Source organism: Bidens hawaiensis, unplaced genomic scaffold, assembly GCF_021521415.1.
Source record: "Bidens hawaiensis isolate Kalapana, Puna unplaced genomic scaffold, B.hawaiensis_p1.1 tig00062316_1, whole genome shotgun sequence".
Classification (NCBI taxonomy): Eukaryota; Viridiplantae; Streptophyta; class Magnoliopsida; order Asterales; family Asteraceae; genus Bidens; species Bidens hawaiensis.
Genome location: NW_027501185.1, coordinates 3,621 through 28,377, shown reverse-complemented (window position 1 = coordinate 28,377; position 24,757 = coordinate 3,621). Strand labels below are relative to the sequence as shown.

At 38.0% G+C, this 24,757-nt stretch overlaps 2 protein-coding genes across 2 annotated transcripts; both read left to right on the top strand.

Annotated features, from left to right (window-relative positions):
- Positions 1-1,076: 1,076 nt before the first annotated feature.
- Positions 1,077-4,427, top strand: LOC143603640 (uncharacterized). Its single transcript, XM_077080388.1, has 7 exons — positions 1,077-1,200; positions 1,564-1,691; positions 1,971-2,023; positions 2,111-2,884; positions 2,965-3,042; positions 3,880-3,942; positions 4,042-4,427. Exons 1-4 carry the CDS (start codon positions 1,147-1,149, stop codon positions 2,557-2,559), a joined length of 684 nt encoding a protein of 227 aa, XP_076936503.1. The 5' UTR covers positions 1,077-1,146; the 3' UTR covers positions 2,560-2,884; positions 2,965-3,042; positions 3,880-3,942; positions 4,042-4,427.
- LOC143603634 (uncharacterized) lies at positions 2,609-4,101 on the top strand. The gene is made up of 4 exons (XM_077080383.1): positions 2,609-2,833; positions 2,965-3,042; positions 3,880-3,942; positions 4,042-4,101. The coding sequence occupies exons 1-4, from the start codon at positions 2,609-2,611 to the stop codon at positions 4,099-4,101; spliced, it is 426 nt and encodes a 141-aa protein (XP_076936498.1).
- Positions 4,428-24,757: the final 20,330 nt, after the last annotated feature.

Sequence of the window (24,757 nt, the reverse complement as noted above, 5' to 3'; positions counted from 1 at the left end):
TACTAATTATCATGTAATTTTGTAAATGATACTCTATGAAACTTTGTAGTGAACTAATTAAAAGGCAAAAATAGATGATTCGATAGTCGATACAAACATCAAACTCTCTATAGTAATGTCTTTAGAAATTAGTAAATGAAAACTAAAATCTATATATCTTAACACAATATATTTTAATTGAATTTTATGGTTATATTTGAAGTTGATTTTTATAAATTTCACACATTTTATTATATATTGTTATTAATATGTTTACGAAAAGACATTTCTCAACCCGTGTAGCACACGGGCATATAACCTACTACATATAAACTGAGAATGAACTTATTCAACTAATATATATTATGTTATGAAAATCTCGCTTGAAAGTTAAGTTATAAGTGTTAGAAACCTAATAAAAGCCCCTGTATATTCTAAACTAGTACCAGCACCCGTAATACCCGTACCTGTACCCGTAAATGTACCCGAAAGTACTCGTACCTATAATCAGTAAATTTACGTACTCATACCCGTACCCAGTAGACACGTACAGGTACATGTACGGGTACTAAACAGATACGGGTATGGGTATTTAGGAAAAAATGCTCATTCCTAGAGTATACCCCCTTATAAAGTCCACATAAAAAGTGTAAATTTTTTTTTGATCTTTCACTCTTTATTTATAAGTTATTATTTAATTTCTTCATTCTAGAAATTAGTTAACTAGAATATTTGACAACATTTATTTAATACTAGAGGTGTAACCGAGCTCGAGTGCACCTTAATTCAAGCTCTATTTTTATAACTCGAGTTCGGCTCGAAAATAGTTTTTGAAGCTTGAACTCGTCTCGTTTATTATTTATCAAATAACCAACACAACTTAAAAGGATCCTCGGACTTGACGAGAGGAGAGATCCTCGGGCCCACATGGTTAAAAACCCAGCCGAGTAAATTTAATTCAAGCTTTTGTGAAAGCAATATCGAGATCCTTGGTTGTTTCTTTTGAACACGAAATCATGAATTCGCGAACCCCTTTTTCATCATGAAATGAATTTTAGGGACACCCCACCAACCAATTTACACTTCATCAACATATCTATCTATCTATCTATCTAGGGTTTCATAAAAACCCTCAATCAATTGAAGTTTGTAGTAATAGTAATAGTAATGGCGGATACATCGCGCCCGAGAGTTACAATCACCTTAGGTCGCAGCGGCCAGGTATATATATATACGCCGTATCTTAATTCTCGCTTTTTGTTCAATAAGTAGCAGCAGCATTATTATTTTCTCTCTGTGATTTGACTGCTTTAAGTCTAGGTGTTTTAACAAACTGTTGTAGAATGGAAGGATTTACTTGTTTGTAATAGGGAGGCCGAAAACGAACCCTACTGATCTGTAATGATCGGTACCGGTGCCATTGAAACTACGCTGGTATTCGGTATAAAATGCCCGTCCTTAAAGCATTAAGTATTAGTAATACGATTAGGTGCTGTGTTGAGAATTTGAATATGCAGGAAGGGTTTGTTTTTTATGGTTTTCTTTGGGGAATATTTTTGACCAACGGAAATTGATTTGTTTTAGGTGGTGAAGAGAGCAGGGGATGTGGAGGATAGTGATTTTCCTGGCTCGGTTCCGGTTGCTGGGATTAAACGATCAGTTAGAGATCGGTTAGGAAGCAATGTGGATTCGGTACATCATGACAACAAGCGGTTTGTTTTTCTTACTCTCACCTAATTATTGCTTCATTCACATTGAAATTGGCAATTCTGCTTAATATCGATTAGTTTGCCATAATTGCAATTTTATTTGTTGAGTAGTTTTATCAATAACTTTGTACTACTGCTCTTCTGATGCATTATTTTTTCATGATTGCCCAAATGTACCGTTTCAAGTTATTTATTATTATGATACCTACAAAATCTCTGGCTGGCAATTAAAATCTGTTATGCTTGATGTTTGATATTTATATGTTTATTCAATTCTTTCAGGCAGCGTGGAGTTGATAGTAGGTTGAGTTCCAAAGCTAGTAATGGAGTAAATGGTAAAAGGCTTATTCCTTATAGTAGTTATCATAATGCTTGAATAAAATTCTACTGAGTCAGAATTTTTCTCTTTTCTATACATGAAGATACTCATCTTAATAAACATGATCTGCGGTTTAAAATCATGAGGAAAAATCAGCAGAAGAATGTGGACCTTCGTGACATGTTATCACAAAAAGCTCGTTCCTCATCAACTAATCACAAAAATCACCAACGGTTGCCCGAGCCAAGAAACAATAGACAGATGACACCTCAGCCAAAAGATGGTCAGTGGGGCCCAGTTGAGGTTAGACAAAGAGATGATAGACGGCTAATGCGGGACCCACTTGAAGTTGGACCAAGAGATGATAAACGGCTCATATGGGACTCTGTTGAGGCTAGACAAACTGATAGACGGTTCGTACGGCACCCAGCTGACGTTGAACCAAGAGATGATAGACGGTTAATGCGGGCCCCGGCTGAGATTGGCCCACCCCCACCTGTGCACAAGCTATATGATGACAGGCAACCAAATCTAGATCCAACAGGGTGGTAACATCCCAAACAGATTTACCCCAACACGAACTTCAAGAACTCTATCTCAGATGGACTTATCAAAGACTTCTTTCGCTTTTAAGACCTTGGACCGCCCATCACAGCATAGAGTGCTGGATAATTATGCCAGTTTACCACCATCGCCAACTGAAGAGCCGCTAAGAAGACCGCTCACGAGGCCGCTTAATGATTCCAGACCAGTGACATATGCTACCCCATCTTTTCCCATAAAACCGCCTATTTCTGATGGACTAACAAAATCTGTGGGACCGTTGGTAGCCCCCCAACTACCAGTGGGGAGGATTGTGCCACCAAATTCATATCCAGTTAAGTTACTAACCTTTTTGTTTACAGTTTGTACCTGTAGATCTAATTTGTTACTACTTTTGGTCATTATGTTTTCTAGGTTGATTATCATACTGTGGAGGGATTTTTGCACTCATTGGGATTGGACAAGTATTTGATTTCATTCAAGGTTGAGGAGGTAAAAAGCAGTTCTAAGTTCTAACTTATTGTTGTATTTATATTATTTTGTGGTAAGAGTTACTAATGTGCCATATTACAAAAAAGGAGATTAAAGAAATGTTATATAATTTAGTTTTAAGTTATTTTTCTTAATTCATTTGACTCGTTTTCTTTTTAATTATATTTAGGGCAAATATCATAAAAGAACCAACACCTTTTCTGTTTTTTTAATCAGAAAATTCCCTTAACATGTTAAATTTGAAAAGAAGAAAAGTATCTCTTAATTATAATTGGATGACATCATGAAAACATTATTTGACAAATTACATTATAGTAGCGGTAAAAGTCATTTGTTTATAACTTTCTAGTGATTTTAAATTTATACAAGCCATTTTATATATTTTTAGTTTTTTTATGTTATTTTGAGTCATGTCGTTGATGCTCATGTATTTTTATTACATTGTTTTTGAAAGATTATTTGTCATCATTAACTTATTGAATTAAATTATGTAAAAGAAAAGACAAACATTGGACGAACTTTGTCTTGCAACGTGATATATATAAACATTAACTCATGTCAATTCTTTCCTCATGTTGTATTAATAATTTAAAATACAACGATTTTGGTCAAGTCCAACATGTGAAGGAACTTTTATGTGCAAAATATTTGTAAGGGACCTTTACGAATTACAGAAAGTACGTTGGTTCATTATGTGCACAAAATTGTTAAGGAACTTCTACGAGAAAAGCAGTAAGCATGTTGGTTTTTCATAGTATTTGTTCCTATTTGTTGCCTGTTTGACCCGATAGACTGGTGAATGTGTAATCTTTATGTATTTCTAAAATTTAATTACAGGTTGACATGACTAGTTTGAGTCAGATGGGAGAACAAGATCTTAAAGAGATGAACTTACCTATGGTACTTTTTTAAACCTTGATAATATATATTATGTTCATATAGAAAAGAATAGCTTGTCCAGTTATGCACATTTGTCACAATTATTATCCTTTTTTACAGGGACCGAGAAAAAAGATTCTGCAGGCTCTCGTTGCTCGCAACAGGAGGCAAGCACAATGAAAGCAATACTAGGAAATGGTCGTCCTATGAAGAGGCCTTTTGTTGATGACTTTTGTGTTTTTCTTCAGAAGTTGTTATTGACCGTCACTATTAGTGAACTCGATGTACTATTTTGCTTTCTTCGGCCTAGCTCCCTTTTCCTGGTAGGAAAATTTTGTATACAAAAGTAACATGTACATTGCTTTGGATACAGGAAATTAAGGTTTTGGAAAGGGGCCAGCTACTTTGTGCCTTACATAGGCCTCCAAAGTTATACATAAATCAGGAACATAATATCTGAGGCTCTGATCTATAGTTTTAAACGGGCCGGTAGATTATAAATGAGTCAGGTAGGTCGACATGAACCGGAAACGTTACTAAAAGGTTTCTGTCATGACTCCCTACTTATAACCAGCTAATTAATATTATAGCAATTAGTTAACCGGTTTATGATAATAATCAGAAGCAATTCGCCATTATTTGATTGGTAATGCATGCAACATTATACCTGGATGAAGTTCAAAATTTTCATTTAGCAGAATAGGCTTTGCGATTCAAAAGGGGATAGCGGTGCAACTTATTGATCACTTACTCATTATCCAGATGTAGCTCGGTTTTTGTTATCTATACTATATATAATATAGCAAGGATGAGCAAATTAAGACACTACTTTTTAAGTGATTTACAAATAATGTTGCGTATGATACAACATTATAGGGGGACAAAATAGCCATTCCCACATCAAAACAAAACTCAACCGTTTATTTAATATATAGTTACAATATTCACCCTTTAATTATAATTAAATTTAAAGAATAATTACAACAATAACACTTAATCTTTTACTTAAATCTTATTTTAATTTTCACTTTTAACCTAAATACCCCCATGATTTTTAAACGTTAATAACTTTTTCATACGCTAATATTTTTTAAAAAACATTATACCATAAAAACGAGCATATTTTTATCTTTAATTTGAGTATGATATTGTCATAGTTTTTTTCGGTTAAAAAAATACATTTTATGTATGTGTGTTTCGGCCTGGTTTTGATAATTTTAAATTAAATCATGAGCCAAACATTTTGTAACAGTTTTTTTTGTCGTCGAAAACCAAGACAAAACCTTTGAAAGTTGAAAACAATTGACCAAAAGTTAAAGAAAAAAAAATCAACCGTCAAATCAAAAGATGAAGGTTTTACGGTTTCAAACCGAACAATAAACACCCATAAACTTATTATGTAGTCTACGTTTCCCGCTGCATGGCGCGGGCACCCGTCTAGTATATAAAAGGATACGTGGGTTTAAAAAAAATTAGTTATGTTTTATATATTTATCATATTTTTCGAACGGCAGTTGTTAATGCTTAAAACATAGCATGTGCGAGTTCGAACGATCTCCCATTTGTATAATAAAACTAAGATTTACATTTATATATTTTTCTCGAAACTTGTCAAGTCAAGCGTAGGTATATGATGATTATGTGAATCAGATTGAGCTTGACAATGAAAACAAAAGTAAGAAATATCACTGTTTCAAGTGTAAATTATTATTGATCAGTATGTCATTGTATGGTTTATTAAAATCCGATTTACCTTGTTGATTAAAATATAGAGAATTTGAAAATCTCATGTGACTCTTATAATGTTTTAAGATTTTGAATTTCAATTCTAAACGGTCGTTACTATTTTGTTTTTCTAATATAAAATCAACATCTCTATATTTTGAAGTATTAAATATAGCAAACACGAGTATCAAACAACATATTTTAAGCTATTTCCATCTAGTGGTATTATTATTCCATCCTTAAATTAAATCATTTGAATATTTATTAATGTAGAATAATACTCACGTAATAAATTATTTATTTATTAATTTGGCTAGATGGAATAAGTAAAACATGTCTACATGGAAATATTCTATTGAAAAATAAATAACTAGAATAAAGTCCTTTTTTAAAATGTAAATATGAGTAAGAAACTGAATTTGGTCACAAACCTATTGGGCTTTTTAAATTACAAGTTATGAGTTGAGATGACGAAATAAAACAACACATGATCTATGTATTATAACTAGAATTTTGAACCTCCGCGTTGCGGGGGTTTGACCGTAAGAGAAGAAACTAACTACGTTCAAAGGTTACCACGAAATCGGCTTCTATATTTCCACAAACCTTGTTAATCATTTAATAGACCACAACTTGTGTACATAAGTTAATTATTTTGTACAAAAGTTGCCTGAAAGATTTAGTTACCAAAACCACCTATAACACACTCATTTGGACCTTCTTCATCAGATAAATTCAACCTGCACAAAAGCTACAAATTCAATGAGGATACTATTTGAGAGTGTAACTTAAATCATAAATAACCCTTGATAAAGATTTACAATTTAATCTCTGAACCAGCCTCCATTGCAGTTGCGCTTTCAAGCAGTTACTGTAAATCTCTCCCTGTGCTTTCCAGCAGTCATTCGAACTGCAGTAGCTTGTTCACGATAACTATGGTAAACTTTTTTTTCAGGTATTTTTGGGCAATGGTTTGGTAGCTAAGTTTGAGTATTTGCTGGGTGTGCAAATAGTTTTGGACATGCTACCAATGCTATTCGAATGAGTTATAGTATTCATATGAGTTACCATCAAAACAATTGAGCATACAAAGGTCTAATGAAACTTGGTTTATTCGTTTGACGCTCTTTACTCATACAGAGGTACCCTAAGAATTATTTGAACAATATTATTACAAATCCTTGAATTCTCCATCAAATTGGATCAGTTGATCAACAAACACATTGCTACAGTTCAACTTCCTATGCATAATCCTACAACTCCATCCCCACCTTCATTTATTAGAGCATACCCACTGAATTAATCAAAATTAAGCAAATTACATGCTAAACATCTACAATTACTTCTAGTTTTGGCTTGTTGGTAAAACCCTAATTCTCTTCAACATAAAGAAATCGGCCACCGACGTACACAATCACCGTCTCCGCCGTCAGGCACTATTGCCTAAGGTTCCTGAAGAGGTAGGTCCCAGCAGAGCCCAGTTGGACCCGCAAGACTCACCTTGAAGAGGAACGTCTGCGCAGAAACCAACTGGATCCGCAGGACCAACCATGCTCAGAGACGTGACGTCCTTACGCGCAGTACGCAAGCTGGTCCCGCAGGAAATGCCTCCCAATGGTGAAGGACTCCGCCTGTCCCCGGAGCCTCGGATACAAGCCATCAGGGAAGGCCACCCGCGCAGCAAGGCTACACGCACAAGGCACTTAGCTCTCAATCACTCAGTGTCACCTGAAGGAATGAGCAAAGCCGGGAACAATCCCGCACAAGGGCGGGAGGGGGAATACTCCCGCCCAAATAAGCCAGTCCGTACGATACGGGAAGATCTTCTGTACTGTACCTGACGAGGTATGGGAAAAAGATCTGACTAAAGAGACGACAGCTTACTGACATAGTATGGCGAGCAGCATGCTCCTGTACTGTGTCACTATTAGCCGCTGCCTACTCACCAACTACTGCCATACCACGTGCGTAGCCGGCAGTTGGTGGAAAAGGAATAGTACACAGCAGGCCTGGTCACTATCAGCCGCTGCCTACCCACCAACTACCAGCAGGGCACGTGCGTAGGCCACTGTTGGTGGAACAGGAACACTGTTGCAGCCGGCCACACCTCCTTGGAAACCTACCTTCGGCTATAAATACCCCAAATGGTATGACCATCATATCTTATCTTGTATCATCATATTATACATGATATCTGCTCTAGCAATCTCTTAATATACATTTATATTTAAAGAGCAATCTAGTCTGATTCTCACGCCGGAGGGTGGTCACAAGGAGGAACCCCCCCCCTTCTCAGTGACGAGCTCACGGTGTCTGTTTTGCAGGTTATCGGAAGAACCATCTTCTCAGGGTTTAACCCCTTGTGGGAAACATCTATCTAACCCCCAGGTTACCAGTAATCTGCCCGGGGTTCGGTTAGTGTTTCTTCATTGGCGCCATCCGTGCATAAAGCTAGAACTACATTTTTTCTCGAGTTTTTTCAAAACTTCTACAAAGATGGTTAGAGAAATTCCGGTAACCACAACCCCAGCTACTGGGGGGAATACCGGCAACACAGTTTTTACAAACACTACCCCGGTTACCCAAGCCGGGGCAAGTGAAGTAAATTTTACGAACACTACCCCAGTTACTCAAGCTGGGGCAAGTGCAGTAAATGATCGCCTACTGGGATCCACTGATACCCAGTTTGAAAAACGAAGACTCCCCCGCCAAACTCTCGATGAAGTTAAGGCATGGGCGGAGGCACGACAAAAGGAATTCCAGGCTGAGTTGGACGAACGCTTGCGTTCCGTACAACGGGCCGACGAATTCGAATACTTGGAGGATGACTCGGAGGAATCCGACTCCGACGCGAACCCTGGCCATAGGGCAAAAGGGAAGCGTAAGGAAACGGAACCCCAACCGAAAAGGCATTTTGGACAAGCCTTCAAACCAAAAAGCACAGGTGGAAGTCCACGAGACTTCTCCAAAACATTCAGACCAAACGTTGCAAATGCGGGGAACGTCCAAATTTGCAAGGGACATTGCGGAAGCAATCGCCCCTAAAAGTGCCAAACAAATGTCCAGCATAGGCACATATGATGGCATATCCGACCCAGATGATCATTTGAACAGATTCATAGCGGGGGCAACCGTCAGTAGTTGGACGGAACCTACATGGTGTTACATGTTCCAAATGACACTGGTCGGGGCTGCTAGAGCATGGTTTGACCGTCTACCGGTCAACCACATCTACGACTGGGCTGACTTCCAACAGAAGTTTAGCCAACACTTCAGCCAGCAAAGAAAGTATACCGAGGAGCAATGGACAATCCTCAAATGCATTCGGGAGAAAGATGAATCTTTGCTGGACTTCATAACTCGCTTCAACTCGAAGAAGCTAAGTCTGGGTAACATTAGCGAAGATCTTGTTCGCGCTGCCTTTATTCAGGGCGCGAACGACCCAGAGCTCATCCGCACCTTAACGGGTAAAGATGGCATGCCATCCACATGGGATGCCATCATGACAGCAGCTAAACGCTTTGCGGAAACGGAAAAGCAACTGGGTAGAGATCTCCCACAGAGCACAAACCTCTACACCCAGAAAACAAGGGAAGAGAACGTCCTTACCGCCCGATTAAACAAAAAGCGGAAGCTAGGCATTTGGCAGTCAAGGGTAAACTTTGACACCTCATCCGGCTTGCAGCATCGGTTAGACGGAAGGGATAACGTACAGTCCAACAAGAACTCCAGATGGACGCCGCTCACCAAAAGCGTCACCGAGATATTCGCCACCGAGGAGCTCCCATGGCCAAAGCCTCAAATAATCCGACATCGCCACAATGCTGATCGGAGCAAATACTGTGAATTTCACAGGACAAAAGGCCACAACACCGAAGAATGCATAGACGTGAAGGACATGGTCGAGGCATTCGTCAGAGATGGGACGCTCGCGCACCTCGTGGCGCAATGAACGCTGAGCAGGCTGATGCGTGTAGAACCCCAGCTGGGGAAAACACGAATAAAATTCCAGCTTCAATATGGAGACTACATGCTGCGTAAAGAACGAGATCCCGAACCAGGTGCGTATCGGCTCGATGGCACTCCCATCCCAACAACATGGAAGGGAGCTCATTTACACAGTTTGCATGTAAATCAATTCCAATTTGTAAAGAAAAGGCCAAGAGCCACTTCTAATGGAAACGATTCTCCTTAAAACATTGACGCTGATGATTTTACATCTTTATGAACTATCAACACGGATATGCCGGTTTTCACCGCATAAATACGTGGAAAGTCGTTGCGTGGGGAAGGCGGCAAAACCCGCATAAACCCAATAAACGACAAACCTTCACGCAGGTCAGTCGAAGGGGAAAAGTTCAGTCCTCCCATTAAATGAAAGTGCCGGTCTATCCGCATGAATCATGAAAAAGGGAACTGAACACTAACCTATTGACAACCGCGCGTCGAACGGTTAATTTATTCAACACGAATATGCCGGTTTTCACCGCATAAATACGTGGAAAGTCGTTGCGTGGGGAAACGACAAACCTTCACGCATGTCAGTCGAAGGGGAAAAGTTCAATCCCATTAAATGAAAGTGCCGGTCTATCCGCATGAATCATGAAAAAGGGAACTGAACACTAACCTATTGACAGACGCGCGTCGAACGGTTCAAGACAATTCCTAACAAAGGATGAGGAAAACCTACACGCAGGTCAGATGGTAAAGTTTAGCCATCCTACTACGTGCAAGTGACGGTCCTACCCGCACAATCACGGAAGAGGAAGCAAAACTTCACACCTATCTACCACGTTCAAAGGTTAACTTATCCGCAAAAGATAAGGAAAACCTACACGCAGGTCAGATGGTAAAGTTTAGCCATCCTACTACGTGCAAGTGACGGTCCTACCCGCACAATCACGGAAGAGGAAGCAAAACTTCATATCTACTACGTTCAAAGGTTAACTTATCCTCAAAAGATGAGGAAAACCTACACGCAGGTCAGATGGTAAAGTTTAGCCATCCTACTACGTGCAAGTGACGGTCCTACCCGCACAATCACGGAAGAGGAAGCAAAACTTCACACCCATCTACCACGTTCAAAGGTTAACTTATTCAAAACACTTGGAAAATTGCTAATTTAAACTAAAGTATGCAAGTCATACAACGTTTACAAAGCAAGGAACCCAACGAAAGTAGCGGTCTTACCCGCACAAAGATTTATATTTCATTAAGTATTCATTACAAGAATGGCCGGGTAACTACCCGCCTACAAGAAAAGAAATCTATACAAGCTAAATCTATCCTAGCAGCGGGAAGGGATCTTCAGGATCAGGCTTCAGGGCCACTTCCACTTGGACCAGCCCCATCAGTAGAGCGCGGCAGTTCAAGGAAAGCTTTGAGGATAGCTAGCCCATCATCAGCAGCAGCAGCTTCGTTTACCTTCTCCACCACCGGATGCGGGAAGGCGGCGTATTGATTTACTGCTTGGTCATATATGGCTTCAGTATCAACATTGTACAAAGGGAAGTTGGATGGCGGGACGCCTTTCTCAACGAACCCTAGACCAAGCAGGAATCCGACCTTTTCCCCATCCTCGTGAGAAGCGTTGAGGGCTGCGCTCATAGCATCATCATAAGAGGTCTCAGCAAAGACCCGATGCACAACCTACAAGAAAATATACAAGTCAGAACCTTTTCTATTTATAAGGAAAGCGTGAAGACATGAAGTTAGACTTACCTGAGACAACGCTTCTCGAAGAAGCCATTCCTTGGCAACCAGAGCTTCTTGGAGGGCGGCTTGAGCTTGGGTACAGGCGCGTTCGGCTTCACTTTTATTAAGGTTGGCAAGCAACACTTCCTTTGCAGCAGCCTCTTCGACGCCCTTTAGCTTCCGCTCAGTGTGGTCTAGCACGCCCCTCTGGTCCAGGATCTCTTGAAGCTTCTTCGCGTCCTCCATCGCCAAGGCATCATGAGCCTGCTGGAGAGCCTCTAATTTGGCTTTAAGTTCTTCATTCTCCACGCGCAGAGGCTCAGCAACAGCTTCAGCCTTGGTGGCCCTCTCGGTTGCGTTCCTCGCAGTTTCCTTAGCCAGCCGAAGCTGTTCATTAACAGCTTGGGCAGCCTTGGAACGGGCCTCAAGTCGAGCCTGAACTTCAACCTCGAGGGCCTTGAAGGCCTTCTCCTTTTCCGCAGCTACGGCGGAAAGCCTTTGGTTCTCCTCCCGGACAGTCCGTGCCTGAGCCACTTCTTTAGCACGAGCTGCTTTCAACTTGTCGTTTTCACGACAAAGCAGCTCGACGCGCGGCTGCATCCGGGCCAGGAGAACCCGAAGCTCATTGCTAAGCCTACCCTCCTGGTAGCTAGCCATGGCTTCCCCCAACGCACCCATGGGAGCAGCGTGACGAGCCCACTCCACGCACTCCACAGGGGTGCGAAGGGTTGTTCCTCGGCGAATGTTCCATCTCGTGGAACATACACTTCATTGGAATCCGACACTGCAAAAAAAACAAAAAGCAGTTAGGAAAAGATGATAAAAAATATATGTAGAAAAATGGGCCAAAAGAACCCTACGCACCTGTAGGGTCAATTACAGGCCGATAGCCGCCGAACCCATCACCTGAACCCAATGGAAATCCATCCAAGAGGTCAGGCAGATGGGAAGGTGGCGGAGAGATGCGAGAAGCCCCACGCGTACCTGATGGACCGGCCGTCGTTGCCGATGGCGGGGGCATGGTAGCAGCCGCTGTGGTCGCCGTCGCGGTCGCTGCCCAGCAAAATCCGCAGCAACAGTAACTGCCGGCTCTGTGAAGGATGCTGTAAAAATCGCACTCACAGCCGGCGGTGACGTCATCTCAGCTGGAACAGTCGGCTCAAAGGAGTGAGCAACTGGACCAGCGGAAGCAGGCGCAGGCGCCTGGGTCGTCGCCTCAGGTAGGCTGACCAAGCCTACCGTCATTGGCGGAGATGTACTACTCTGAGATACACCCTGGAATGCGTCAACATCCACGCCTGCGTAAAGAAGACAAGTGTTAAAACGATATTAAACTGAAGATAAAAGCTAAAGTAGTACTTACGGGTTTTCTTGAGCCTAAAGGTACGGAGAGGCGGGGACGGACCCGATGGAGCCGGCCTCTTTGCACCGGTCACCGTCGTCTTCTTGGGCTCTCCGGAGGTGACTGCCGCAACTTCCGGAGCAGTGGTCTTTTCAACACCGGGATTCCCCGCCACCTCTTCGCTCTCAGTCTCCGAGTCAGACAGAGGCACCGGATCGGCAGTGGAGGCCACCTTCTCCTTTCCCTTCCCGCCGGCAGCCTTCTTCTTCCGCACCAAAGGAGGACCATCTGCGGATTCCTCATCAGAGCATACGATTAGAGGAATTCCAGCAGAGGTTTCAGCATTGAGGGGTACAGGGTCGAATAGCGCCTTACCTGGCCGACGGGCGCTAAGGATCTCATGGCCTAGCGGATAGACCTCCACGAACCGATCCGCCGTTTGTTCCAGGATGGGCAACTCGTTCTCGTCCAGAGCGCGAGTACCCATCCGAGCGGGACCGTCAGTCTCCCGCGGGTTTAGGAGCGACTGCAGGTCGTTCCCCTCTGAAATAAACAAGAAAGAAGTTAGAAGAAATTAATAATCAACAAAAGGGAAAAAGGCATACCGTAAGGAACAGAGTTCGAACCGTATTCGAGGACGATCGGAATCTTGCGCGCATCAGCCTCCTTCCACACCCGGCTCATCCCCAACATCACCATCCCGGACTCCGCAAACCGGTAAACCGGAGATTGGACCCGAGATATCTTAGAGAACCATTCCGCCTCCTGGTAGCTGGAGGCGTGAAGGCTTGGGAACGCTTGCCCATTCTTAAATTTCATGGCAATGGGGATGGCGCGAGCAGATATAAAGAAGAACTCCCGCTTCCACGCGCGAAGACTGCGCTCGGTCGCACAAATCTTCAAACCCTTGATTCGGGTCGTCAGGGTATACCACCCCTGGATGCACCTCCAAGTATAGAAGGTCATCAGGCGGTCAACATAGGGCTCAACGCCCAGTATCCGGCACACCCACTAGAAATGGCGAATCTTGGCGATCGCCATGGGGTGCAACTCGGTCAAATGAACACCGTGCCTCTCAAGGACACGGTAAACAAACTTTGTCAATGGGAACCTAAGATTCCCATAAACAAAGAATGCTGCATAAACCCCGATCTTGCCTCTAGGGGCATCATACACGGTCTGATGGGGTTCAGGAAACTCAGGCTCGAGGGACTCGAGCATGAACTTCCTGACAACATACCGGTACAGATCGCCGGGCAGAGCACACTGGCACTCGCCAGCAGTACTCCTGTCATCGGCTGTGGATTCAAAATCTCGAGACATCTTGTGAAGGAAAGAAGAAAACGATTTTGGGAGAATGCTTGCCTGAAAAGGGGAGTATTCGCCGGAAATCGCTTAAAAGATGAAGAGAAGAGTGAAAGTGTGAATTACAAAGAGCCCTCTACCCCTTTATATACTAATCGCAATTAATGCGATGAAATTAATGCGGAAGAGAGAGAAAACGAAGGTGCAATGAAACTATGACACGTGGCAAAAAGCAAGCTGGCAACAGCTGTTGACAGGACGCGTACCATTAATTTCGCGGCCACGCGCCCGAAAAATCGCGCCCACGCGCCTGTAAAAGCGTCTGGAATGACCATGTACTGTCACATCACCATAACTTCCTGCACGATCTGACACAGTCAGAAGAAACCGTCGCACGACGTTTCAGAGTTTTGGACTGTTCTTTCCACCAACTCTTCGAATTTCAAAATTCAAAATTCAAAAAGATCAAAAAGTAGGCGGGAAAATACCCCTTACCTTGGCAAATAAGTAACCGTAAGACGGATGCGGGTACAGTGTTAAGGCAAAACCCTTCACATACCTAGCACCCGCAGGGAATTGAAGCCAAGAAAACCTTGGCGAACAAGTAACCGTAAGACGGATGCGGGTACAGTGTTAAGGCAAAACCCTTCACATACCTAGCACCCGCAGGGAATTGAAGCCAAGTACCTCGGCAACCAAGTAACTATAAGACGGGTGCGGGTACAGTGTAAAGGCAAAACCCTTCACATACCTAGCACCCGCAGGGAATTGACGCCAGGAATACCTTGGAAGTAAAGTAACCGTAAGACGAGCGCAGGTACAGTGTTAAGGCAAAACCCTTCACATACCTAGCGCTCCGCTGGGAATTGAAACCAAGAAGGATCTTCTGGGCAATGCTTGCGGAAACGGAAATAACATCCCCGCATAGCGGGAACGTCGAGAACTACGTTGTTTGAAGCTCCAGGATGGAATTGGTGGTTTTAACATAATTGATCACTATGTTCAAAACTACCAAAACCTCATGGAGAATCCACACAAGTGGGACTCAACGCTCCTGACTTGCGAGGAGGTTACAGACCTGCCCGCATCATACCCAAAGACCAAGCAGGAAACTCGGGAATTTCTGCAAGTGACAAGGACTTCCGCGGGAGGAATCCCCATGGAAAACCTTAAAAAAACCCCTTTTCAAAAACCCTTTGCTTAAGTCCAAAAGTTCACCTCACTTTATTAAACACTCATGAGAAGAACATTGGACTGGGGGGACTTGAAGAGGTAGGTCCCAGCAGAGCCCAGTTGGACCCGCAAGACTCACCTTGAAGAGGAACGTCTGCGCAGAAACCAACTGGATCCGCAGGACCAACCATGCTCAGAGACGTGACGTCCTTACGCGCAGTACGCAAGCTGGTCCCGCAGGAAATGCCTCCCAATGGTGAAGGACTCCGCCTGTCCCCGCAGCCTCGGATACAAGCCATCAGGGAAGGCCACCCGCGCAGCAAGGCTACACGCACAAGGCACTTAGCTCTCAATCACTCAGTGTCACCTGAAGGAATGAGCAAAGCCGGGAACAATCCCGCACAAGGGCGGGAGGGGGAATACTCCCGCCCAAATAAGCCAGTCCGTACGATACGGGAAGATCTTCTGTACTGTACCTGACGAGGTATGGGAAAAAGATCTGACTAAAGAGACGACAGCTTACTGACATAGTATGGCGAGCAGCATGCTCCTGTACTGTGTCACTATTAGCCGCTGCCTACTCACCAACTACTGCCATACCACGTGCGTAGCCGGCAGTTGGTGGAAAAGGAATAGTACACAGCAGGCCTGGTCACTATCAGCCGCTGCCTACCCACCAACTACCAGCAGGGCACGTGCGTAGGCCACTGTTGGTGGAACAGGAACACTGTTGCAGCCGGCCACACCTCCTTGGAAACCTACCTTCGGCTATAAATACCCCAAATGGTATGACCATCATATCTTATCTTGTATCATCATATTATACCTGATATCTGCTCTAGCAATCTCTTAATGTACATTTATATTTAAAGAGCAATCTAGTCTGATTCTCACGCCGGAGGGTGGTCACAAGGAGGAACCCCCCCTTCTCAGTGACGAGCTCACGGTGTCTGTTTTGCAGGTTATCGGAAGAACCATCTTCTCAGGGTTTAACCCCTTGTGGGAAACATCTATCTAACCTCCAGGTTACCAGTAATCTGCCCGGGGTTCGGTTAGTGTTTCTTCAGTTCCCGACACCAACGTTGTGGGTCTACAACACGGGGAATCCGATACCAGTTGTCGATTAAAACTTTGATAAATTAGGATGGATCGGTGCATTCTCGGAGTTTGACGCAAGAAGATTCAACGATCGGCGGATGCATACCCAAATAGAGAGAGAGAGGGAGAGAAAGGTGGTGATACGGTGCTTGTTAGTTGTTACTTTGTTGGAGAGATAGTACAGAGAGGGTGTATAACTACTAAAGCAAGGAGTCCAAAACAATAATGCACAATAAACTTATTAAACAGGAAGTACAACCAGTGATGCACACAATTCTTCAAAATTGTATATATATATATATAATAAGAAAACGCCATAATCATAGAAAATCTGTATGCTAAATTTCGTGGGGCCCCTGTGCTTTTAACCTTGCTTAATCTAGGTTCATTGTTTTTGACTTTGTAACGTCTGCGTTTTAATTTACAAAAAAGAAAATATAATATATCTTCTCTACTGGTTTAACTTGTATCTCATGTGTTATTATTTTAAATATACTTTTGTTATCATTTTAAGTTATATTAGATAATGTATAATGTATTATTATATTCTTTAATATAATCTTAGCGAGACAGGTATAATAAGATAAAGTGAGACATAAGATAGAAATGGTATTTGAAGTGTAATAACTCGGTTTTTCCAATTTATATTATCCAGCTCGTTTTTGGAGTGTTTTTTTTGGCAGCTTCCATCAATTATTATAATGGCTACATCAAACTTTTAAAAATACATTATAATAAATATAAATACAAGTAATTAATTTATATTTTTATAAAACCGTCATTCTAACTACTCACGTTTCCGAACCTTAGTCAAAAAATATATATATATATATATATATATATATATATATATATATATGTATATACTTATAGGATTGATTTCTTTTGAGAATCACTTTGAGTTTTAAGAACTTGAAAGAACTCAACGTAACAAATTTTTTTTTTTCGAATTTTTTTTACACATGTGTAATACGTAAGTGTAAGTGATGTACAAAAAATTACGGTATTTTTTTACACACCGAATCGACTTTTTACACATGTGTAACTAACGTTTAAACTTGTGTAATTATCAAAAATACTTATTATCTCTCATGCTTCATGTTTTAATTAAATTTAATCTCAGCCACATATTTCATATCATTTAATTAAATGTGTGGTTCAAAATTGAGTTCTTAAAGTTCTTAAAACTCACCATGGTTCTCAAAATAACCCTCCCTTATATATATAAAGGGTGTATCTATAATAGTTACTAACGATTGTTAAAGATTTTTATTTAATATTATTGATAAACTTTATAATTTATTAAAAATCGACAAGTTTGACATGATTGTTTTTCCGAAATCTTTACTTAAAAGCTTATGTATATATATATATATATGTATGTATTTTAGTTATATTTAGTTATAAAAGAAAAATTGATAGAGGTTTTATTAAGGTTTTAAATTAAAATGCCTAAAATGTATTTTAGTTATAAATAATGAATTCAATACAAATTTCTTTATATGATCTATTGAAAATTATAAATATTTATTTATTTAAGTATTATCATAAGTATGTAAATTATATATATTTAAATTATTTAATTACCTTTTATTGATTATATATTATAAACATGGATTTAATTAATAAATTATAATATAAAATATATGAATTTAAAATATATTGAAAGATCTATAAAGGTGATAAAAGTTGTAATAAATTTAACTATTATTTTCTTTTTAACTCGTCAAGTAACTATATTTATTTTCCGCACTCATTCTTTATGAGGCCATTCTGTCGGAGATTGTTTTATCGACCTCCTTCTTGTCTTAATATTACCTTCTTTGCCATCTAATCAGGTGAGTAATCACTTCCCCTTTTTACTTATTTTAAATTTTTTTTGGGGATATATGTGTATTTACAGTATTTATCTATTATCTACTATTCAAAAATCGCAATTGTTTAAGTATTGTGTGTATATCAGTTTATGTCTAACTTGCTATTTGCTTACTTGCTTTATTTGAACGCATTTTGGTGAAGTTCCTCATTTATAGTATGATCATACGACTATCTCCGGCAACCGGTGTCCATCTGTATGGCAACGGTTTAGTCCTTGATTGGTAACCAATGTCCATTTATATGGAATTGGTTGAGCCCTTTCTTTATGATTTAATTGATTGTTTATATGATATGGTTTTACTGTTTATCTCACAGAAACAGTTTGCATATTTCTTTATTTATTATATAATATTATTATAGTGTCTTAAACTGTTGTTTTTCTTAACATGTGTTGTTGCAAACCTTTTAATTTTATACGTATATGCAGGTTATTGTTTGACTAGTTGCAAGATTTGGTGAAGATTTATTGAAGAATTATATTAGAAGAGATATAATTAAGATTTAAACTTGTATTTATTGTTTGTTTAATGAGTTGTATTTTGTATTTGACTATTTGAATATTTAATTAAATTAAATATATATTGTCACATTTATTATTGCATGATAATACATTGAGAGCTGTGAACAATAGCTCACGCCCCGGCATTTATGTCTTAGGTTGGGGTGTGACAGACTGGTATCAGAGCCGAAGGTTCAAGATACTTTGTTAGTGGTGCCTTAGTAATATGCTTATAAGCCCCATACGTGCTTATCTGTTTGCCGTATATGTTCGAATTAATTGTTTACAACTTTCTTAGATAATTTAATTGTTTATTATTTATTATTGTATTATTATGCACACACACACACAACTCCGAGGCTATGCCTCAACCTTCAAAGAAATTTTTCGTAAATATTTTAAATTAAAGTCGATTGTCTTTTTGTTTTTGGGAAATTCCTTAAGAATTTTCTACTTTTTTTTTTGAAAACGACACTAAAAACTATAGTAAGGATAATAAGAAAGAGAGACAAAAATCAAAGTATTACATGAAGATGAAGAGTAGAGTAGATAACTTTTGAATTATTAACATAATACGTTCGCTTTATCAGAGTATAGTTTATATTAAAGCCTGAATAACCAGTCTATCTTTTACTGATTTTTGTTACAAACATGTAGGTCGGGATTATTAAGGCCTTAATATATACTTCATCAAAGATTAAATGTTATCCGTCTACGTGCCGAATATATAGCTCGACATCTCATAATACACCCATGATTTAGTTTGACGCCTAATAATATACAAGTTTTGATTATGTGCCACATGTTAAGGTCTGGATCAAGTGACGCCCCAAACTACGTGTCTGCTATATATTAATAAATAAACAACACTTGCTAGCATGGTCAAGTGCCAGATCCGGACATCTTCTATACATATAATTACTTTTAAATCGGATCAAGTGTCAATTTGAACAACGCATCTGCACTTAAAAAATATTTGTCGTCTAGTAATTTCATGCTTTAAATCTCACAATCTGACATTTACCACTTATTGTGACAACTGAATAAGAGTTCGATGATAACAAATGACGAGTCCAACATACTACAGCTTGGACTACATGATACATCATGTCAAGTTGGGTGACTTGCAGAAGTATATTCCTAAATTGTGCATGACTCAACAGTTTTGAGCTTAACACATCTGACCCATATATTCACTATAAAATGGATTTTTACATCTATGGTAAGGACATTCTCCTCCCCCAATACTTTACATAGTCAAATTCTTACTTGTTGAGATACAGATACACAGACATATCAATGGTAAATATAGTATTGACTTGAACTTCAGCAGATTGTCCCAAGGATCGAGATTTTAACGAGTTCTTCATAACTATGTGTGCCTAGAACAAATGAGAGATGTGCGAAATGTGGTTGGTTTATCTCTTTAGCTATTGTGACGATCCAAAGTTTTATTTTGGGGATTCGTGTAGCAACAGTCTCAGTCTGAACACGACACCATCCATTATCTCTACTTAAAAACATCTCCTAATAACCATCCGTTATCTCTACTTAAAACATCTCCTAATAAGCGCCCATGCTTCATTTCATATATTGTGACCCTTCATGAATAATGGGTGGGTAAGGCTAAATGTATTATCATCCTCTACTTGTCATACCCCTTTCCCTATATTTTTAATAAATTTAACAATTTTATTTGATATAACACCACCTATGCTTTTATTTTATTTGATCAAGTTGTATATTATTCTATCTTTTTTTATCTATTAGAAACTAATACAACTTTTTCTAATGTAAGCTATCTTTATAGTAATTTGTAAAAAAGACTTCATAAAAATATTAAAAGAAAAAAATGTTTTAAAGAAGAAAAAACCCGTTTTTGGTTGTTTTAAAATAATTAAAATAACGTATCTATATCTATATCTATACTATATAATGTAACACCTCGGCTAAAGCGGAATACGCCCGAATGTGACGTACAGATTGCCCAAAACACATGTGACACTATTAAGTGACAATATTATCATTAATTCATTCAAATCCCAAGTACACAAGTTTATCAAATGAACAAATACAAAGAGAAAGAAACAAAACAAACGTCTTCTTGTTTATTATTTAAATAACTTAACTTCTAGTGACTTCATCGGTTTCATTCTCGAATAAAGGTACCTGTAACATATATATAAAATAATGTCAACTAACTTAATAGTTGGTGAGTTCACACAGTTTAAATACTACATAAAAATCATACAATTCCATGAAAACTTGTGAAAAACACATAAGGGTTCTTTACACTAGAAACAATGGTCCATGAGTGTAAAGAATAAATGAAGGTCTTTTCCAGTTGGGATTGTGCACCAACATACTCAGATCGGAGTCCCTTTTCCACTAGAAACCATGGTTCTGAGTGCAAAGGGGGGCGTATGATCATACTTATCGAAGAAATCCATGCACGTAATATTTGAGCAAGTAATAAGTAAACACACAAGTCCATGTAACAAATTGTAGTTTGTAAATAATAAATAAAAGAAATTGATTGTTGATTTGATATATATACTACCCCCAAAATGTGTAAAAGCGTTAAAAAAGGGGTGTGAGAAACTCACATTTGCAATTGGAGACAACTTGAAATAATAATCAAAAGCAAGTTAACAAACGAAGCAATTGAATCTCACGAAACTATAAATGATAACGAAGATACAAAATCAATGACTAGCTACCGGAATAATAAAGTTAATTAACTTATGGCAAATGGGGACTTGGGGATTTCTTTATTTAAAATGAGTTTAACAAAAATAAATTAAAGTTTATATAAATCATTTCATATTTATTAGTTGAAGAATTATTTGTTGATAAATAATTATAACTTATTAAATAACAATATTAATAACAATTTATGATTACGTTTTATTTTTATTCTAGTAACATAATTAATTAATTTACTATTTAATTTAGCTTAAATGTTTTGCATGAATTATTTTAAAGAAATTATAGGTATTAGTTTATGTTGAAATAAAATAAACAATAATTAATTATTTACAGAAATCAAGTATACTAGTTCTTTATAAGAAATCTTTATTTAAAACCATTTTGTATATATCATCTTATTTAAAATAAAAAAAAAGTTTATAAGTTTATGATGATCAACGGATAATAACATCTAGATAATATTTATATTTGTTCTTGTAAAATAACTAATTTTGACATAATATTTAGAAAATCAAAGTGTTTATCTTGGATATCCATGATCATAGTGATTTCTTATAACCAAAATATAATATTTTTATTATAAAAGTATCATGACCATGAAGAACAAATTATGAACATTCAACATTAAATCAAAATAAAAACTAAAAAGTGCACGAAATCATAAAACTTACTTGTTAGTGCTTTCAATCTTAAGAAAATAATGGATTGAGGTGTGAAAATAATGAAGGCTTTATCCTTCTTTTATAGTGAAAATATAGAGTTGTTATGTCTTATGGAATTTATGAAAATTAATCATATTTAATATAATTGAAACACAAATTAAAAATTGTTTAATGGGGTATTCAAAAGGTTTAACTATTTTAATAAATTTTATTGAATTAAAACATTCATAAGTTTTTATTAGTTAAGTAAAATATGAAAAGATAATAATAATAATAATAATAATAATAATAAAGTAGTAGTAGTTAAACAATAATTCTAGTATTTTGCATGGGACATGTACATAAATATTTGATCTTGATTTTGAATGTTTTAAATGAGTATGTAATACTACAATGGTGGTGAAAAATATAATTGCATAGAAATGATCACATAAAATACATTAACGAAAATTGAGATTAATTAATAAAAATATAAAGGATTAATTTCATATATATCCCTACAAACTTTGAAAATATCATATATACCCAACCAAATATGATAATATCATATATACCTAAATTTAATGAACTTTTACTTAATGACTAATTTACCCTTTTCTATTATTGGATTTGCTTGTGTTTTATATTTTTTATTTTGATTTAATAGATTAAAATCTTAACGAAAACAATAAAATTACAAATATTATAACTGGTAGCCCACTACCATCACAACCTTCCACATCTCAAGTCCCTTCCCGTCGGAAATCAGTTTGACACCGGAAACCAGCCCTGCCACCATCACCGTCGTACACAACACCATCACAGCCTTCCACACCCTACTACCACCACCAAGACGTCCGGAAACAAAGAGCGCTTGCGGATGGACAGAACTGGACCAATGATGTGGTGGCCGACGATGATTGCGGCTACATATTTGATGGGTGTCGAGCATGGGTTCCACCTCCCAACGCCCTAATTTTTATGGTGTACCCGCCACCGCCGTATTTCCCTTAACTTTGTCGCCTTAAACATTTGTGGCAGCCAGATTGCTCATGTGGGTGACAACGACAATGATGGCAGTTTCCGATCTGACAAATGTCGGGCTAGATTCATTTAAGATTGTCACGTTTTGGCCATCACCAACTGTACAAAATTGGGTAAAATTATTTATGTGAAGTACAATAATTGAAAATGGGTTCATTCATGGTGAAGAAGAATAAATTGTAAATTGGGTAAGGGGTGTGGTGAAGCAGATGAAGTTGGGAAGAAGACAGGTTTTGGTTTTGTGTTTTGTTTTAAACCAATATGCTTATGTTTTAATGAAGTAAGGGTAAAATGGTCTAATATTAAATTGTTTAAAATGAATTGGGTATATATGATATTTTTGTTAATTTGCAAGGTTATATATGATATTTTTAGTTTTGTATGGGTATATATGATATTTTCAACTTTTGCAAGGGTATATATGAACCCAAATATAAAAATATATAAATTTAAATACAAACAAAACTGAAATTTAAAACGGGTCCGGTTTTCAGTTTTAAATATTAACGTATGTTACATATAATAAACAAAGTTTTCTAATTGCCACATGTCATCACCATGGTGATCCTTTCAAAATTTTCTCTCATCCCTTAAAATACAAATTCACTATAATAAACGAATGTTACATATAATAAACAAAGTTTTCTAACCCTTAAAATACAAATTCACTATGGATTATTCTTAATGTTATGTTAATTTAAATGAGCAGGTTTTTTAAGCGGTTAAAGTATCAAACATGGTTCAGATCAAAACAATTTCCGGTCCACAGGCTGGTTTAAAAAAATAGATATGTAAAACTTCTTTTTTTAATTGACAATTTAATTAACTCATCGTTTATGTTAAGTTCTTCATCTTAAAAATCCACAAAAATATAAATACTAGACTACATGTTTTGTTTTTTTAGGTGGATAAGACAACTTCTTACCTTAGGAATAAAAATGTTAAACATTACCACACTGTTAATCAGATGATAAATTGACTTTGTATATCCTTCTACTATTAAAGATTTCAAATATATAGACTTCTTTAGTGAAAGAGTTATATTTGCACAATTGCACCAAAAAATGAGGTCGTTTAAGAAATTAGCAAAAGTTTGTTATCCATGTTTCCGGGAGATGAAAATATTACTATTATTCTGATGGTATCTTTCAGACATAACACGATTCATTACTCATTACATAAAGTATTAGTTTCCTAATATTTTATATCGCCTCAAAATATAAGGTTCTCAAGTCATATATTAGTTTTGAAAGACGATGTTGAACTGATGTTGCTTAAATGGTCCATGCCATGAAACTAAAATATATGTTAAAATACAATATGATAACCGTGTTATAGAAGCGGAAATCATATCCGAAAGTAATACTGGAACTCACATTTTTATTCTTAAAAAGAAAAATCGCGCACCTTTAGATAAAATGATTAATTTTAAAGAATGAGATTTTCACTTTATTTTTGTTTTGCAATGAATATTAATAAAATTTAAAGTCAGTCACTATAGATGGTTGGTTTGTTTTGGGGATAATTTATTTTAACTCGTGGCCAGTTATGCGTTCATTATCTAGAGTTAAAAGCACAAACAATGTGAAACTATTAATTTGGATATGGAAAGCAAAGTTACAAATAAAACTACAAATATTGTGTACAAAGAAATATTTAGAGATTTATGAATTTTCTAACAACTGTTTATTTTCATATCGTGTAATGTGTAGTTTATTATACCGTATA

Bases quoted from the DNA above. Each gene is read 5' to 3' on its own strand.
- LOC143603640 (XM_077080388.1), top strand. From the start codon at position 1,147: ATGGCGGATACATCGCGCCCGAGAGTTACAATCACCTTAGGTCGCAGC. The intron at 1,201-1,563 runs GTATATATATAT...GATTTGTTTTAG, and splicing joins CCTTAGGTCGCAGCGGCCAG to GTGGTGAAGAGAGCAGGGGA. The intron at 1,692-1,970 runs GTTTGTTTTTCT...CAATTCTTTCAG, and splicing joins GTACATCATGACAACAAGCG to GCAGCGTGGAGTTGATAGTA.
- LOC143603634 (XM_077080383.1), top strand. From the start codon at position 2,609: ATGGACTTATCAAAGACTTCTTTCGCTTTTAAGACCTTGGACCGCCCA. The intron at 2,834-2,964 runs GTAGCCCCCCAA...TATGTTTTCTAG, and splicing joins CAAAATCTGTGGGACCGTTG to GTTGATTATCATACTGTGGA. The intron at 3,043-3,879 runs GTAAAAAGCAGT...ATTTAATTACAG, and splicing joins TTTCATTCAAGGTTGAGGAG to GTTGACATGACTAGTTTGAG.